The following is a 17,081-nucleotide window of genomic DNA, read 5'->3' as shown; positions in this document are numbered from 1 at the left end:
TTGTCTTAATCTGTCTACTATATTTAAAGCTAATTTACAAAAGTGTGCTTCGATTTTTTTTGGCTTTTAAAACTTGTATACCATCCTATTTTTGATTATCGTGGCGTGAGTATCAATGTATCATATCATACATATTAAACACACGCTCGTGGCCTCACCGTTTCGCTGCAACGACCGTGTTTAAAGGGGTTAATTTCTTTTCACGAGCGTTGTGAAGCGCGTGAGAGAAGCTAGACGTCGTCTTTAATGGGTTGGGTTAGGTGTATCGATAATTTTTTTAGTTTGGGCTTTGGTATTTAAAGCCCTCATCTAAGATGACGCGTTATGCATTGAAGAGAGGCCCCATCAAAATCGTTTCTTTCTTTTTTTTATTTGGTCGTTGGCACTACACGGCGCCGTTTTTTATTTCGGGAGCCAAACTTGAATTTCTAGATAGAAAATATTTTTTTTTATATAAAAAAAAACAATAATAATAACATGAGAAAATATTTATGTAGAATTGGTTGCATTTTATTAGCGAAAAGATTGTTTAAAGTTTTTCTCCATATTATTTCTGCGACCAAAATAGAAAAGGTCATGTTGAAAAAAGAAAGAAAGAGAAAGGTTGATTTGAAATTTCGCTAAAATCAGTCCCAACATGATTTAATGACCCAACGAAATAGGAAAAAATGATTTAGAGACAATTGTTTTACATTTGTTTTATTCTTTGTATATTGTATTCATATTCAAAAAAAATTGGCAAGGAAATCTAATTTTCGGTTATTTGATCAAATAAAGTATTTGGGTACATTACATATTTTCAACGCCGATTGAAAGCTTAATCACAATTACTGAAGACCTTTTTCACTAATTTTTTGCATTAAATCTTTGTCTTGTTGCTTCTGAACTCTTTCAAGCATCTGAAAATTCTTTTCCACTTTTCAAGGCCATTTTGTTTATTTGTACTTTTCAAAATGTTTGAATATTCCTATGACTTTCTGTCTTGTTGATATTTGTGGAAAGAAATATGGAAATATCTAATGAAATCTGTAATATGTCTGAATATTAAAGGAATAATGGTGTACGTTTAGTAAGAGATTACAATAAAATAATAAAGTTAATATATCCTAATGATCAAATGAGGTCCACAAACTGTGGTGTCAAGATCTTACCAAAAAAAAACTGTGGTGTCAAGAAGGAGGTTTTGGGTATACATATCAAGCTTAGATTTATGCAATCTGTCAGTCACATCCTTTAGTATCTGAATGGCAAGATTATGATTCACGAATCCTTTATCTAATTAAAGAAACAAATTATACTAATAAAATCTCTCCAAATGACTGGTAGTTTAATGCAATTATCTCTCTCACATTCTGGTCTTCATTATAATTGAGTTTCCATAACAAAAATCTGTTTATATAAAATACCAGGGTCGATGCTTTCTTCTCATCTTGCAGTACTGACCACTTATATATTCATTTCGTTCAAATTCATTGAGAAGAAAACAATGAAAACGTTTTTGTGGGGTTGGAGTCTCGCAGGAGTACTCATTCTCTTCAACATTCTTGCAAATGGGGAAACGGGTTTTGATGAGATAGGAATGTTATACGATTTCAATGTAACAAATGCTAATGTTCTGATGGTAGGACTCACTCTTGTCCAAGCCGCTGATGCTAAAGGAGCGGGTAACTATCTTCTTCCCATTCATTTTAATTCAGATTTAATTTAGATTTCGAAAATTGGACCGTTGATTTTTTTGTAATATATTTATGAAAAAGTATATATAACATGCAAACGAAATTTAGATATATGTATATATATTATCATTATAAAGTTCTTGATTGACATTTTCATGACACAAGGATACATTCTTATTTGTGGCAGTGTGTCTGGATGGGTCAGTGCCTGGATATCATTTGTATCGAGGTTATGGTTCAGGAGCAAACAATTGGATCATTCAGTTACAGGTTCTTACTTAAGATATATCTAGCTCTTTTGAACTTTTTGTATAGAGAGTTACGTATCGCCATGATCGTGAATAAGCGTACAATTTTGTTGAAAGGGAGGTGCGTGGTGTACGAGCATAAAAGATTGTCAGAACCGTAAGCATAGTAGTTATGGATCGTCTAGCTTAATGGAGAAAGAGTTGGCGTTTACAGGAATACTAAGCAACAAAGCCGCTGAGAATCCAGGTTTTTCTCAAGATCGATCCATTGTATAACAAAAATGTAATATATGTTGGTGAAATCGTTAATGAGTATTTTTGTTACAAATCAATGTTGCAGATTTCTACAACTGGAACAAAGTAAAAGTCCGGTATTGTGATGGCGCATCCTTTGGCGGTGATAGCGAAAACAAGGTTAGCCAATTATTATTTTTTACAAATATATATACATGACTTTATATATTTCACTAATATCTTTAGATTCCTATGGTTTTGCTTACAATTAGGCGGCGCAACTTCAGTTTAGAGGAAAGCGTATATTTTTAGCTGTCATGGAAGATTTGATGGCGAAGGGAATGCGACAGGCAAAACAGGTATATCTATATATTTCATATTTTACTTATCACTATGTTTTTAACCCTAAGTTTTGTTAACTAATATAATATATATACTACGTTTAAGGCTTTGCTCAACGGATGTTCTGCTGGCGGTCTTGCAGCTATTTTACGATGCGATGATTTCAATGACTTGTTTCCTCCTACCACCAAAGTAAAATGCATGAGCGATGCTGGCTTCTTCCTCGATGCGTGAGTAGTATTTTTGTTTTTCATGAAATTAGTATATTGATTAGTTGTGTGACTGATTATGTCTTGTTTGTAACTGAAGCGTTGATGTATCTGGAGGTCATTCTTTAAGGCGTATGTATTCTGGTGTTGTAAGCACCCAGGTACGAGTATAACGTTTGGATGTCTTGATGTTGATGATATATGTAGAGACATCGTTGAACGCTAATCCAAAACTGTTATTTTTTTAACTTCTAGGGTTTGCAAAACACGCTTCCTCGCACCTGTACAAGCCATATCAATCCAAGTTTGGTAAAGTCATTGCTGAGCTTATAAATATTGTGTTTAATTATGTTAATTATAATGATGCTATGTTTCCACATTTATGTAACTTACTTGCAATATCCCTCAGTGTTTCTTCCCTCAATACATAATCAACCAAGTCAAGACCCCGTTGTTTATTCTCAACTCCGGTGTTGATGCGTGGCAGGTTATTTATAATTCCACATCTCCATCTTTGGATTCTTGTTTATGATGAAAAATAGGGGTTTGCTTGTCTTGAACTAGCTTGTTTCTTTGCAGATTGGAAATAGCTTAGCTCCACCATCTGCTGATCCAAGTCGCAGTTGGCATAACTGTAGCTTTAGCTTCAGGTGCACTCCCTCTCAGAAGAAATTCTTGGAAGGTAAGAATGATAATTAAGTTTCCATGAAACCTACCACTCTTTGATCTAACGAAACTGATCAATATTGTTTCTTGCTTTGGAATATATCCGAGTTTCAGGTTTCACGATAAGCATGTTAAATGCGCTAAAGACCTTTTCGACGTTTAGCAAGAACAGAGCGTTGATTACCTCTGGATGGGCTCATTGTCAAGCGGAGAGACAATATGATTGGTTTCCTGGAAACTCTGGAGCGGGTAAAGCTAAGGTCAGAAAAAAAAAAAACGCTAATAAGTTTAAAATTGATCATGATTCTCATATTTTTTCGATCACACACTGTTTTGATTTGAAAGCAAGTACAAAAATAATGCTTGTGCCTTGTTGTTGGAAAAACGAAAACAGGGGATTTCTGTAGCAGTTGGAGACTGGTATTTCGAAAGAAAAGCTCGTTCGTAGAGTATGATTATCCTTGAGACATTATCAAAAATCGTCATTATGATATGTTTGTTTTATTTCACCCACATCAACTAAAATTGACGTTTTAATACAAAGGCAGAGAAGGGAATCTTATATACATGCATGTAGTTGTTGTATCATTGTCCTTATCAAATCATATAGTCATAAGACGTCCAAGGTTTTTTCTCTATTTCTTTACGCACAAGAGATCTCCGAAGTTTCACTATCGAAAATGAAAGAATGGTATTTGTCTAATAATATCCGCATTTTCAGTATGTCTAATAATGAAAGAATGGTACTAGTGCCAACACATTTTCAGAATTTCCGAACGTCGTTGTATATAACATACTCGACGTCAAATATATAGATATTAAGTGAACGAATCATAGGAGATTAAAAAAAAAAAGAAGCAAAGATTCCACGACATTCTCTTTTTTTTCTCCTCGTTTCTTTGCTCACAAGTATATCTTTATTTAATCAACAAGTAACAAACCGCGACAAGTGTTTCTGTTAATCATCATCCTTACATAACATACGCCAATCAAAGGCTAACACAATGATTGGTTATTTGGTTTAATATAGCACCAATTATTCGTTTCACATGCACTCTCGCGTTCCACTAAACCTTATTATAATGCAAATGCATATTTCATGATATCTTTTAAATCTTCACCCGGCCCGATTAATCTTTTTGGCATACGTGTTTAATCTTTTATTTGAGCAAACTGATTTATCTTTTTTTTTTCTCCCTGACATTTTAACGTTGAAATTAGACTAACTTTAAAGTCAAACAAAACATTTCAACACTCTTTTACTTACCGGTCGAGTTATTGCGTTAGGTTATTTCCAAAAGTAAAAAGTGGTTGTTTTGGATTGAAATAGTAAAAGATAGTGTTATGTAGTTAATTAATTGACTTCAGAAAAATAAAATTTGAAAATCATCCCATCACTTCCTACATGTTTTATTAAGGTCAAATCCGCGAGCTATTCCGAATTTTCCACGGCGAAAGAATATTCCGACGCCGGCCAAAACATAAGTTTCTGGTCAATGGGGACAATTCCAATTCTCTGACAAGACTCTTGTTAAAAGCACAGACAGACAAGAAGACTAAACATATCGACACAGTGAAAGTAATAATAATTGATTTCAGAAAACTTACGTAAATCATTTTCCTAAATACGTATTTTAAACTTGGGTCCTTTTAGAAGAAAAAAAGGTGTACTCCTTCTTCTTATTATTATTAGTTGAGCTAATATCCCACTTGAGTTTTATTTATCATTTTTTGTTTTTTAATTTTATGTTTTCTTTTGTCGTTTAATTCATTACAGGTCTGAAAAATGATGAGGGATGTGACTATGGATCACAATTCGTTCACGGAAACAGAGAGAAACAGATTTATTTACGTTCATTATTGTTCTTCAACGGATTAATGGCAAACACAGACCTCTCTGAATCTGATGAATCATCAAGAATACTACACATAAATCTTCATGACAAAACAAAAAAATAATATACAGTATGATACTGAAAGGTTTGCAAAAGAAAGAAGAATATTTGACGTATAAAACACACTTCAAAAATAAACATAAAAATAAAGACAGCTCCCTTTTTCTTCTTTTTTTTAACCCATGAAATATACAGAACACTTCAATCCACTGTACGTATTGTATATTGTATATCTTTTTGTTCTTCTACATCTGTTAGAATTAAGAAATAAAAAAGAAAAAAAGCTAAAGGGACTGACCAAAAGAGACGGCCATTCTCTGAAGATCCTTGGAGAACACGTCACTAGCTTCAGTAGTGCCCAAGTTCTCGTTTTGGCTTTGGCTCCAAGGATCTGCCATGTTCGAAACATTGGCTAAGTAATCTGTCTCGGATTTAATGTAGATTGGTTGAGAGCTTTGGCTCTGTACAGTACTCCCGATGAAGAACGGTGTGTTCAAATACTCTGACCATTTTATTTCTTCGAAGTTATGATTTTGTTTGACTTGTGAAGAAGAAGAGTTTGGGATTGACCATGAGAATCCGCCATTGTCGAAGAAGTTTGAGGTGTTGTTGTTTGTCTGAAACTCCCAATTTGGTCCAGCCGATTTCACATGTTCTCCTCCGGAGACAGGACTCGAACTATTGTCCTGGGGAAGACTAATTGATGGCTTTACGCATACCGGCGTCTGAAAGACAGAACCAACCATGTTTCCGGAGCTAAACTGCGGCGGAATAATCGAGCAGAGTGAAGGATCAGTTGTCACAGAGAGGCCGAGATTGGAGTTGAAGTTAAGCTTCTGAAAACCGAAGAAGTCGGAGAAATCAGATGGCCTTTCGAGGAAGAAGTCTTGATTAGTCGCGGAGGAAGAACTAGGAGACTTGTGGCCGTTACCGCTTCTTTTGTTGTTGTTGCTTGTTGTTGGTTTGTCTTTGTCGCTAAAGCTCTCAACTTCGGAGATGGGTTTGTGTGTGTTTGGGTCAATACCTCTCTGTTTTAGTTTCTTCTTGATGCTTGAGTTCCATAGATTCTTGATCTCGTTGTCGGTTCTACCCGGAAGCCTTGACGCAATTTGTGACCATCTGATTAAAAAACAGAGCAGAGCCAAAAACAGAGGAAACTTAAGATGTTGTTAAAACAGAGGAGACTTATCGTTAAGACATAAACATGATCCTCTGTTTTCTCTGACAGCATTACCGTTGGTAAGTAATTGTTACCTGTTTCCTAGGACAGCGTGAAGTTCAACGATGAGATTCTCTTCCTCTGGAGAAAAAGCTCCTCTCTTTAAATCAGGTCTCAAGTAATTGATCCATCTTAGTCGACAACTCTTACCGCATCTCTGTAAACCTGTGTAGTAGACTCAAAATTTTCATTACAAAAAGCAGCTTTCTAATAGTATATTATGGGAATTAAGGAAGAAAATGTTTACCAGCGAGTTTAGGAACAGAGCTCCAACAGCCATGGCCGTGATTAGTGATGTGATTGAGAAGCTTTTCGTCTTCTTCAGGAGACCAAAGCCCTTTTCTCAGCTTTTGTTTGTAACAACAAGAATGTCTCCCCATTTAGTTTATCGAAGCTGCAATGCTGTGCAAAGGAAAAAGAGAAGAAAGCTCTCGTGTTTCTTTACAAGTATGGAAAGAAAAAAGAGTTTTTGAGCAGAGAGAATGTATATGAAACTTTTCAAGGCTAATGGAATCTAAAAGAAAAAAAGGAAGAGAAAATGAAGTAACAGATCTGCAGAGAGAGAGGGAGATAGACTATTAATAGAACTAAGAAAAGTCACTTTCTTCATAGGGTTTGTTGAATTTCATGCCCTCTTTTTACTATATTCCCTTTCTAAAAGTTACAGTTTTTTTTGAGAGAAAAAAAGTGTGTAATTTTTTTAAGCTTTGTAGAAGAAATTTGATTGGTCCACGTCGGATTGGCTCGCACCAATGGTAAGAAAGTTAAGGTTTCAGAAATGGAGTTCATGTAGTTTTGACCTTTACATCATTCTAATCATCACACATCCGTCATCTCTAAATGGACCCATTATGATCATACGTTCAAATGCAGCGATTAAAGTATGATGATCGACATATATTAATTTCAATCTAATCAATCGCCGAAAACTATTTTTTTTTTTTTTTTTTAGAGTTAAAAGTTGTGATCAGTGCGAGTCTTACTAAGTAGTGGAGACATGCTCATTCATGTTCAGCCTGTCCTAGAAAATGTTACGAACCACTCCACGCAGGACGCAGCTAAAACCGGCGTGGCCTCAGTAACTTTTTCTTGAGTTTTTTTCGTTCTTTTTCTTTTTCGGAAATTTTCCATCCCAACAAGATCAAATTATATATAGCCTAGAAAAAAACAAAAAAAGATGTTACGTAATAGGTCAATGTGTTTATGGAAAAAGTATTTACAATAATATCAAATATTGACGGAATATGACTAAGAAATTTCATAACTATTGAAACACATGCATTGACCTATTATACGTAACATCTTTTCTACTTGAATATATGTTACCACATCGTCAATTCGTCATGCTAATGTTTGCGATGTGTGACTTAGTGAAAATGAGTAGAAAAAATGAGGAAGAAAAAAGTGGCGATTATAATTAAGACCAAAATATTTGTCACTATAACCAATTTTTTTACTAGAGCGGTCAAACTGCTTATACAAAAATTCTTTATAGTGAGAAAGGAACAATTAAAATAAGATAATAGATGGTGTGTAGATAAGAATGAGGACAAAGATGAGTTGTTTGTTGTCTTCATGAAAGATTACTGCAATGAATTAAAAGCAATTGCTAAATGAGGACTAAATATTTGTGAAGATGAACGCATCAGTAAAAGGAAATAATGGGAAAGGTTCATAACCAGCAAGAAATTGTCATCAATGGTTAATATTTCCAGAAATGATTAAATGGAATTCAATGGCTACATAACGGAATTTAGAAATTTTGCTTTAAAAATATAGTTACTTTTACAGATGAATGAGAATAATTAAGTGTCTCTTTTGTTTGCTTTATACGTTTTTAATTTGAAATTGACTCACTTCTCTTTGTCATTTTTCTCCCTTTTTTTTTGCCCTTAAAAACGATTCATAATAGAGAGGGTATATTCTTTGTCCATTCACTTAAAACTTTCCCTCAAATATTCACATGTTGAGTTTTGTAGCTTTCTTACGTTATCTAGAGACGGCCTCTCGTTAGACTCTTACCATTTTATCCATTTGTATATTGGGACCCAATCTTTATAAATATCGTGGGGGTAAAAAGAGCTACACGTATATGAATAAAATTTGCTTATCTTTTTTTCTTTTATAATGTAAAAAACTTCACTATTATTAAGCTTTTACTTTACAAAAAGAAGTCTGTTTTAATAGAAATTGTTTTTCAACTATTGCAAGGAAAAAAAGAGAGGGCGCTTTGAGGAGAATGCTTGTAGGCATGGGCCTTTGATGACTGTGTTCATTTGTGACTTCATTAAGATCTTGAAGCATGGTGGTGGCTATAAGTGGCCGAACCCAAGTTAATTATACTGCATTTCTACATTATTTTCTACTTTTTTTTTAACAAGTCGAATGAAACCCCTATATAACTTATTTCTGATTCCAACCAATGGCTTTATCTTGTATTTGTCCAGAGTATTAAGAAGCCGTTAACGAGAGAATATCTTGTTCAATGCCATTGTTCATGCTGGGGAACCCAAAAATTAAGAAAACTCGCTCAATAATGTCGCTTCGTATAATAATACACAAAACCGACATGAAATGTCTCATTATCGAACACAATAAAATAAAAGAACTAACTAGTTGATTTTATTGTATAATATCTCCAACCAAAGCTGTCAAAAGATACTTCGAGTTATATAATTCACCAAATGATTAATTACGAGAAGCGCGAATAATATATGGAATAGACTTTGCAATTTCAGCGAGTTTCTTTTTAATCATACTCAATAAACTAATACCAATCGATCAACACGTTCTTGGAGTATATCATGGAAAAGAAAACACTTATCTGAACTACGTACAACTATATAATATTAGTAGCCCCTAAAAAATGGAACATATTCGATTAGGATCATGCATGATTGAGACCCATCATTTGATCATCATCATCAACATCATGATTTTAAGCCAATCATACATATATCCGCCGCCAGCCCTTCCATTATATACAAACCATATCTGCTTTCAGAATTTTTAGGCGTTGATCATTTTGATTTGATTAGGAGCATGCATCTATATTTTTTGTTTACAAGTTCTCAGATTGGTTTCTTGCTTTTGAAAATATTTCTGCAAACTAAAATCATTATATAAAAAACTTCATAATTATATATATGTATATTATTTCCAATAATAATCAAGAAATAATGTGGTGGTGTGGTTATAGCCGCAGACTAACATGAATGCATGCATAAACGTAATTAAAATTTAAAGTTTATAGTTTTTTCTTTTTTCTTTTACGAACCCTGCTTTTGGTGGGGATCATGAATGATTGTTTGCATGGTTGATGTTCATGCAGTGCAATAGAAGTTAACATTGTAACTATATATATATATATATATATATGTTATCGTAGCAACCATTAAAACCAAAAAGTCTATATATGAGCTGTTTGCTCAACCCAACTATCAATCACTCATCTATTACTTTTTTTTAAGCTAATTAAGTATCATCACTGTCATTATATTTCCGTTGGGGATTTTTTTCCTAATAAGGTGATTTGAAACCCTGTCTAAGTAGAGAAGTGAGAAAAGGTAACATCATACGGTCGTTGTCGTTCGCCATTGTTTCAACTTACAACTCACGAGGCTTTTATAACATCTTCGCCGACAAAAATAATGGAGAAGAGGCTGTACACTTAACACGTCTCTTATAGTATAATAGATCTTTCCTTAAATCTAGGCCCTATTATGTTCTTAGGGTTCCCTTTTTTATCAAAATTTCATAAAATAACATGAATGATTTGACGGCGGTTTCATTTGGTATCGATGTATGTTAATATATATATTATAATTCACAACACATTAGAATTTGTAATCTGCGACTGCATTGTATAAATATATATGAAAAAGAGTCCTCGTTATCTTGAAAACTTAATGAACGTGTCTTCTAAAATGATTTTATACCACCTTTTTTGTCAGATATATTTTGATATATATTTTGACAGTATATGAAATTTCTTAGTTATTCTTAAATGTGTTAACCAAATAATGAAAGTGAGTTCTAGTTCCAAGAAGCAGCTTAGAATGTTTGGTTTTCGAACCCAAAACTGATTTCATTTACCAATCATTGGAGATTCCAATAATCTTTAGCAAAAATTAATGTAAAAGCATTTGTTAAAAGTCAAGTGATACAAAACCTTATACTTAGTTATTATTTTCTTGGCTCCAACTAAATTTACATACATGACACATCAATGTATGGTTGTTTACTTTTGTACACTAGGTTTCTATAACTAAGAGATTTAGACCAAATTAAATCTAGATTAAGCTATAACCACCAATTATATTGACTAACGCAAGATGCATTCAATAAAGGTTTGTGGAAGTGCATAATTTTTATTCACGTTCTACAACGATGTTGATGGGAGATTTTTTGGCTTTTTTGTGTTAACAAGAATTTAATTAATTAGACAAGGAGAAAGGGACTAATTATAAAGTGGAGTACAATTAGATTAAGAGGATGAAGTCACGGAGAAAGAGAGAGAGGGCCCAATGAGAAGTGACCTCAATTGTATAGCATCTTAATTGGCCCGTTTAGCACTAATCCCATCATCAAGGAAACATTAGCACATGCATGCACTTGTACTAAAGGTCCCTTTTCATTATTTCTGTTATTTTATATATTTTTAAGTTTCTTCTAAATCTTCCTCCATAAAACTAAAGCAATGTTTCTGATAAATAATTATGCACAAGTTAAAAGATGGAGTATAAGCTAATATAATGTAAATTACAACTTAAATCTAATATTATCATAATTATTTCTTTTGATGATACAGTACTATACTTTTTAATGAAGTCCTTTAAATCTAATATTGTAGTTTCCAGTTAAAAATATATATATTTTTGGATTATACTGAAAAAGTTTTTAATATAAATGTGTTTATCTACTAGTTTTACTAATTGCTTTTGCCTAATTTGCTTTTCCAAAATTGATCATTTGTTTTGCGTTTTGTGATTCGTGGTCGAGAAAAAGATCAAACTTAGAACAGAAGGCAAATAATATTATCAAGTTTGATTAAAAGTGAGAAAAGAAAGGTTGTATGGTTGAATATCTCTCTAATATGGCCCAATCTAATTGGTAAGAAGGGAGAGGGGGGGAGAGAAGACATAATCATATATAATCTTGATATATTAGTGTGGCCAAAAGCAAAATGATGTTTAACTTTTCTTTTGCTTTGCCACATTAACACCATTTTCTTCTCTTTCAAGTTTTAATCTAAACCTCGTGTAATTTTCATCAATTTGTGTTTCTAGGTGTTCGACGTGTCCGTTTTCTACTGCTTGAATTCTAACACATTATATTGTTTTCCGTAATTAGTTAGAGCTGTCTAATCAACCTCCATTAGAAGGTATAAAATCTAAATGTAGTCTAACCCTTTTTGTTCTTCTCTTTCCACTAGTCCACCGGCACTTCCTGTACTAAAGTGTCTTTTTAAAAAAAAATTGATTAAGTTAAGTTTTTATAATAAGTCTCATCAAACTAAAGAAGGACAGGTTTATTGGAATTCTCTCTTCAATATATTTATAAAAAGTCCTTTTGATGCAAACATGTTTGTGACGGTGCAGAGTTAGAGAGAGACTCGGTTCGGTTCACTACGCTGAACAGTAGTTTACGCCAAGTTTTTTAAAAAACAAGATCAAGATCGGTGAAAAAGGTCCTATAATTAATTTTAGTATAGTTAAAAATATGCTGGTCGTGTTACCGTGTACAGAAACATCTCTTTATATTTTGCTAAATAAGCGCGCGCCTACGAGAAATGAACATCTCCAACTCTGGTTTTCTAGCTCTACTACTCCTCCCGAGACCTAACCCTAACCGGCGATTCCCTTAGATCTTTCTGTCAAAGACAATCATGTTTTGAGCTACTATATCATGCACTGATTGTTATATATGTAACTAATATTACGTAAAATAAATTACATACAGTATAATGTTGCTCAAACACGAGTGCTTATTAGTCTTATATACACCTAACCTTCAAACACATATTCATACCAAACAAACAAAACCTCTTCCAGCACATATGTTACCAAAGTTAATGAATTGAAATTCTGTATTTTCAAATTTGGTTTCGGTATATCAGCTTCACGATTTGGTCAACAGTCCCGCGCGTACAAAAAAATGACGCAATAAAGCTGTTTGACAAAATGGGTTGAGAAGCCCGTCACGCTTGTTTAACCAGCCAGATCCATAAGATTATCTTATTAAGATATATAGTGAACCTCCTCACGCTACATTAACCTTTTTGAAAGCGATTTAAGTTCATGCGACAACTACTAGACCAAAAAAGAAAAACATTATAAATTCACAGACACATACTGTATATTATATTACCCACAGTTGGCTCTGTATCTTAAAACTAATAGTATAAACAAAAACATTTTAAATTAAAAAGGAATTATAGAGACAGACAGCAGAATCACCAAAAAAAAAAACTAAGAACACAAATTAATTTTTATTAAGTTTTGGCTTTTAGAATTGAATTGTTTGAATGCTACAGATAAAACAATACATCAGTCCTTACGTTTGTTGTATTTATGTCACGAAGACGACCCACAAAACTGATCAGAAGACGCCTGTTTTCTCTTAATTGGTTTCAAGTTACTACTATTGTTGTTATTCGTCCTTGTTTGATCTTTAGAACCCGGTAAGTCTCTAGCCGAACCATTCTCGCTCTTATTCATCTCCATCGTTGAAGAACCGGCAAAGAAACCACCACCAGAGACACGTGGAATTGCCATTGCCACTGGTTGTTGCATCCCCGAGACCTGGAACTGTGGTCCGTGGTTAACCGAGGAACCACCACCACGGCTCAAATCAGGCAATCCCATTCCATAGGGCATTCCCATACCCATTGCCATCGCTGCTGCTGCTGCTGGGTAATGCCCCATACCCGGTGGGAACATAACCGGTGGCATGTAATAACCAGACGCCATTGACATGATCTGATGATGATTATGTTTAGATTATTAGGTTGCACGACTTTTTTATCGATATTATAGAGTAACTAATGAGAGGTGTTACCTGTACTTGAAGTTGGAGTGACTTGAGATACTCAATTGCTTCATCTAGCATCGATGCTTTGTCCACCTTTACCATCATATACAGTAATGTGTTCAAGTTAGAAATAACCATTGTAATTCGTTCGTATTGATGTTTGGCAATGCGGGAGAAAAAACATTACCTTGTTGCAGTTTGGAATGAGTTCTTGAAGGGCACGCATCTTCTCGTTAATCCTATCACGCCGTCTCTGAAAATTGAAGACAGTAAGCTACCAAATAGAGCAATCTTTTGTGAGTTTGAGAATGGACAAAAACCCTTTGGGGACTTCACACACTCACCCTTTCAGAGAGATTATGCACTTCAGCCGAGCGGCTCCTCTTTGAACCCAAACCTGTTCGAGATGGTGCTGCTCCCTTTCTTCCATCTCCTGATTCTTCTTCAGCATCCTGCTCAACAATATTGAAAAGCAAAAACTGAAGAAAACAGCAAAGATACGAGATTGTAATGTGGATCAAATAATGTATATGAGTTTATCTCACTTCACTATGACAGTCATTGTCTTGAACATCTGAATGCTTTCTCTTCAAAGAAAGTGAAGGACTTTCGGACGGGCCATCGAGACTATTACCCGAACCAACAGAAGAACATACAACGGCCTTTTCACTCTCTTGGTCTTTTCTACATGAGTCCTCTGAAATAAGGCAAGCCTTTTGGTGATTCATAGGCGTCGCAGAAGCAACAGACTCATTAAAAACCTTATCTTCAGTGTCTTTCGCTCCAAGAACTCTGGTCTGAAACACATTTGGGGGGCTTTGAGGACTCTTCTCTTTAGTGCCATGAGAATTATTATTAGTCTTAGCCAAAGCTGCAGGGCGTAAGAAATGGGAAAAGTTGACCAAACTAGGCTTGTTATTAGGGATCAGTGGTTCTTGCGTCTGAGTCACACGGTCCGGATTGGTTTGTTGGCTAGGAGGATCTCTAGCTCTATCACTTCCATACAGAGAATGCGATTGGAAACCGTTATACTGTGATGAAGAAGCAGCGGGAGCTGAGTCGTTGCCATTGTTTCTTCTCTGAAACAAGGGGAAAACAGTTTGATTTACAGCCATATCGCTCTCTTGCTCGTTGACAGTAACAGGAGACACATCACGCAAAAAATCAGAGCAATATCCATCTAAGGATTGGTTATGATTCAACCATGGAACAAAGTCATCTTCTTGACTCAAACCGGTCATCAGTGATGGTACTGACATAGGGATCTCGTCCACCATGGTCGCCTTTGACCCATTTCCAATATCTCTAGCTCTCAAAGAGTTTGGTTGATGAACAGCTTGTGGTGGAGGAATGTTCCTCGATCTGTTTGACTGACTTTGAGTTGAAATCTGACCATTTTCCCACACCAGCTCCACAACTTCATCCATAGGTCTGTTTTCCAAGACAAGAATAAATAAGTAAACATGAAAGTAATGAACTTGAAACTAGAGAGCTTCTTTCTTCTTAAGATAGACAAATGAATGGGACTCACGGAGAAGAGTTGTTGTCTTGAGCAGATTCAAGCTTAGCTTGGGTGAGCCTAAAAAGCTCAAACAAAGGCATGGTATTTGCCGTTTACAGAGAGAGAATCTTGATCCTGAAAAGGGAAATCACAAACCTAACCAAATTAGGCCAAACAATACCTACTAGAAACAGCTATTGGTCAGTCTACAATTCCAAAATTAGAAAACTTCAATTCCCAAAATAGAAAAATTGTGATGAAAAAAAAAAAGAAATAGAAAAGAAATCAATGTCTCTATCAAATATGCAATAAACAAAACAGCAGAGAGAGATGCACTTAATTTTTAATACCAAAATTATGAGTCAAACCCCAATTGTTTAATCACACACTGAAGAAGAACGATTCAAAACAGAGTGTACGTACACTCATCGGAGCTTAATCAATCAATCATCTCTTAAAACAAAACAGATTATAAAAAAAAAAAAAAAAATCAAAACTTATCGTCTTGTGCCCTAAACCGTAACCAAAACCCAGAAACAAAAGATCAAAACTTTACTCTTCTTCTTCTGAGAATCAAAACAGAAACCTATTCTATAAATCAATCATGCGTCGCTGACCTGAGAGAAGGGGTCGTACTTAGCCGGCTTAAGAGAGAGAGAGAGAGGTCCTCGAAGAGTTAAAGTGGCATCAATCCAAATGCAAAGGAGGAGGAATCGAGAAGAGCAGAGGAGAAGAAGACGGCGAATGGGAGTGAGTGAGAGTAATCTTGAGAAAGTAGTAGGCGGGCAGAGAGAGAATAGTGTGAGAGATGGAGACAACTCGACGCACAAGACGGTGAGAGAGAGAGAGAGAGAGAGAGAGAGAGAGGGGACCAAATCAAAATCTCGTTCGCACGCACACTGTGCACAACTGAGAGTAGAGGATTTGATATTTTTATCTCTCTCACACAGTCTCTGAGACGTTTCCCCTCGAACATTCAACTTTTTAGCGTCCCCCGAATCATTAGCCCCCGTCCTCCTCTATAAATTATGACCAACATAAATATGTAATTTTGTATTAATATTACATATACATATCTTTAAGAAAAGCCAACTATAATTCTTTTTTTTTTTTGTTAAAAAGGAAAAGCTAAATATAATCATCTCACTAGATCTTTGTGATTTACACAAGTAGTATAGTACTACTGATTACTTTTGTTTGCTTGGTTGTCAACATCGAGACTAGGTCTATCGTTCAAAAATAGCTGTATACTACTACTACTACTATACTAGTGGATTTTAAGGCTATTAGTAGAAATAAATAAATGTTTTATTTTGATGTACTATATGAGAATTACGGTATCATACAATCCTTAAATTTAACATTGTAACTGCTTTTACAAGATAGTGTTTTTAATAAACGAGAGAAAGTTAAAGCTAAATGGACCTAGAGAAGAGAGTTGGGGCATGGTTATTAAATTTCTTATTGAAACCTCTCCCCACCGACCCCCTGTACACTTGGGCTGTCTCTGTTACATGACACAGGTCCTTTGCATTATTACAATTAACTTCATGGTGTGTCTATTAATAGTTAAATACATAAATATGAAAAAATAAAAATAATGGTGGTATATTATAGAATATGTTATCGCCTTATCTTTTAAGTGTCATGGGCCTGTGATACACACTAAAAGTCGTGTTGATGTGTTATCATAAAGGAACACTGCCAAAAAAGCATCACACTCCAAGTGGGGTTCAGCAACCCTTTGTCTCTCTTATCTATCTTAAATCATACTATAAGATTTGACTTCCTAATCATTACTTTTTTTATTTTTATTAAGTCTTTACTACTATATATTAATCATCCTTAAGTTTGGGACTCACTCAGCAAGTTCTTCTAATAACTGATGAAGAAAAACCAATCATTTGCTATTTTAATCATTGAGATTTCGTTTAATCATAGGACTTGTTATACTGATTCAGAACTCTTATTTTAGAGCATTTCTTTTAGAATCTATTTTCTTCCTTTCTTTACGTAAGTTATATATTGTTAAAACCACATCTATAACATCTATTTGTTT

The 17,081-nt window shown here is 34.6% G+C and overlaps 3 protein-coding genes across 3 annotated transcripts; 1 reads left to right on the top strand and 2 right to left on the bottom strand.

The window, feature by feature from the left end:
• The first annotated feature begins 1,199 nt into the window (after positions 1–1,199).
• Positions 1,200–4,013, top strand: LOC104739548 (pectin acetylesterase 1-like). The gene is made up of 12 exons (XM_010459940.3): positions 1,200–1,664; positions 1,864–1,946; positions 2,042–2,171; positions 2,265–2,338; positions 2,431–2,517; positions 2,606–2,730; positions 2,810–2,870; positions 2,965–3,018; positions 3,119–3,196; positions 3,289–3,391; positions 3,490–3,635; positions 3,770–4,013. The coding sequence occupies exons 1-12, from the start codon at positions 1,415–1,417 to the stop codon at positions 3,821–3,823; spliced, it is 1,245 nt and encodes a 414-aa protein (XP_010458242.2). The 5' UTR covers positions 1,200–1,414; the 3' UTR covers positions 3,824–4,013.
• Positions 4,014–5,356: 1,343 nt separating this feature from the next.
• LOC104739546 (transcription factor MYB61-like) lies at positions 5,357–7,099 on the bottom strand. The gene is made up of 3 exons (XM_010459939.3): positions 6,737–7,099; positions 6,525–6,654; positions 5,357–6,389 (listed from the first exon to the last, which is right to left on the bottom strand). The coding sequence occupies exons 1-3, from the start codon at positions 6,867–6,869 to the stop codon at positions 5,555–5,557; spliced, it is 1,098 nt and encodes a 365-aa protein (XP_010458241.1). The 5' UTR covers positions 6,870–7,099; the 3' UTR covers positions 5,357–5,554.
• A 5,861-nt stretch (positions 7,100–12,960) lies between these two features.
• On the bottom strand, positions 12,961–16,443 carry LOC104739545 (transcription factor PIF3). The gene is made up of 7 exons (XM_019236040.2): positions 15,640–16,443; positions 15,053–15,157; positions 14,067–14,952; positions 13,866–13,973; positions 13,709–13,774; positions 13,549–13,614; positions 12,961–13,469 (listed from the first exon to the last, which is right to left on the bottom strand). Exons 2-7 carry the CDS (start codon positions 15,121–15,123, stop codon positions 13,065–13,067), a joined length of 1,602 nt encoding a protein of 533 aa, XP_019091585.2. The 5' UTR covers positions 15,124–15,157; positions 15,640–16,443; the 3' UTR covers positions 12,961–13,064.
• Positions 16,444–17,081: the final 638 nt, after the last annotated feature.

Source organism: Camelina sativa, chromosome 14 (assembly GCF_030686135.1).
Source record: "Camelina sativa cultivar CO46 ecotype springtype chromosome 14, ASM3068613v1".
NCBI classification, from domain to species: Eukaryota; Viridiplantae; Streptophyta; class Magnoliopsida; order Brassicales; family Brassicaceae; genus Camelina; species Camelina sativa.
This window is presented reverse-complemented; position numbering and strand designations above follow the sequence as displayed.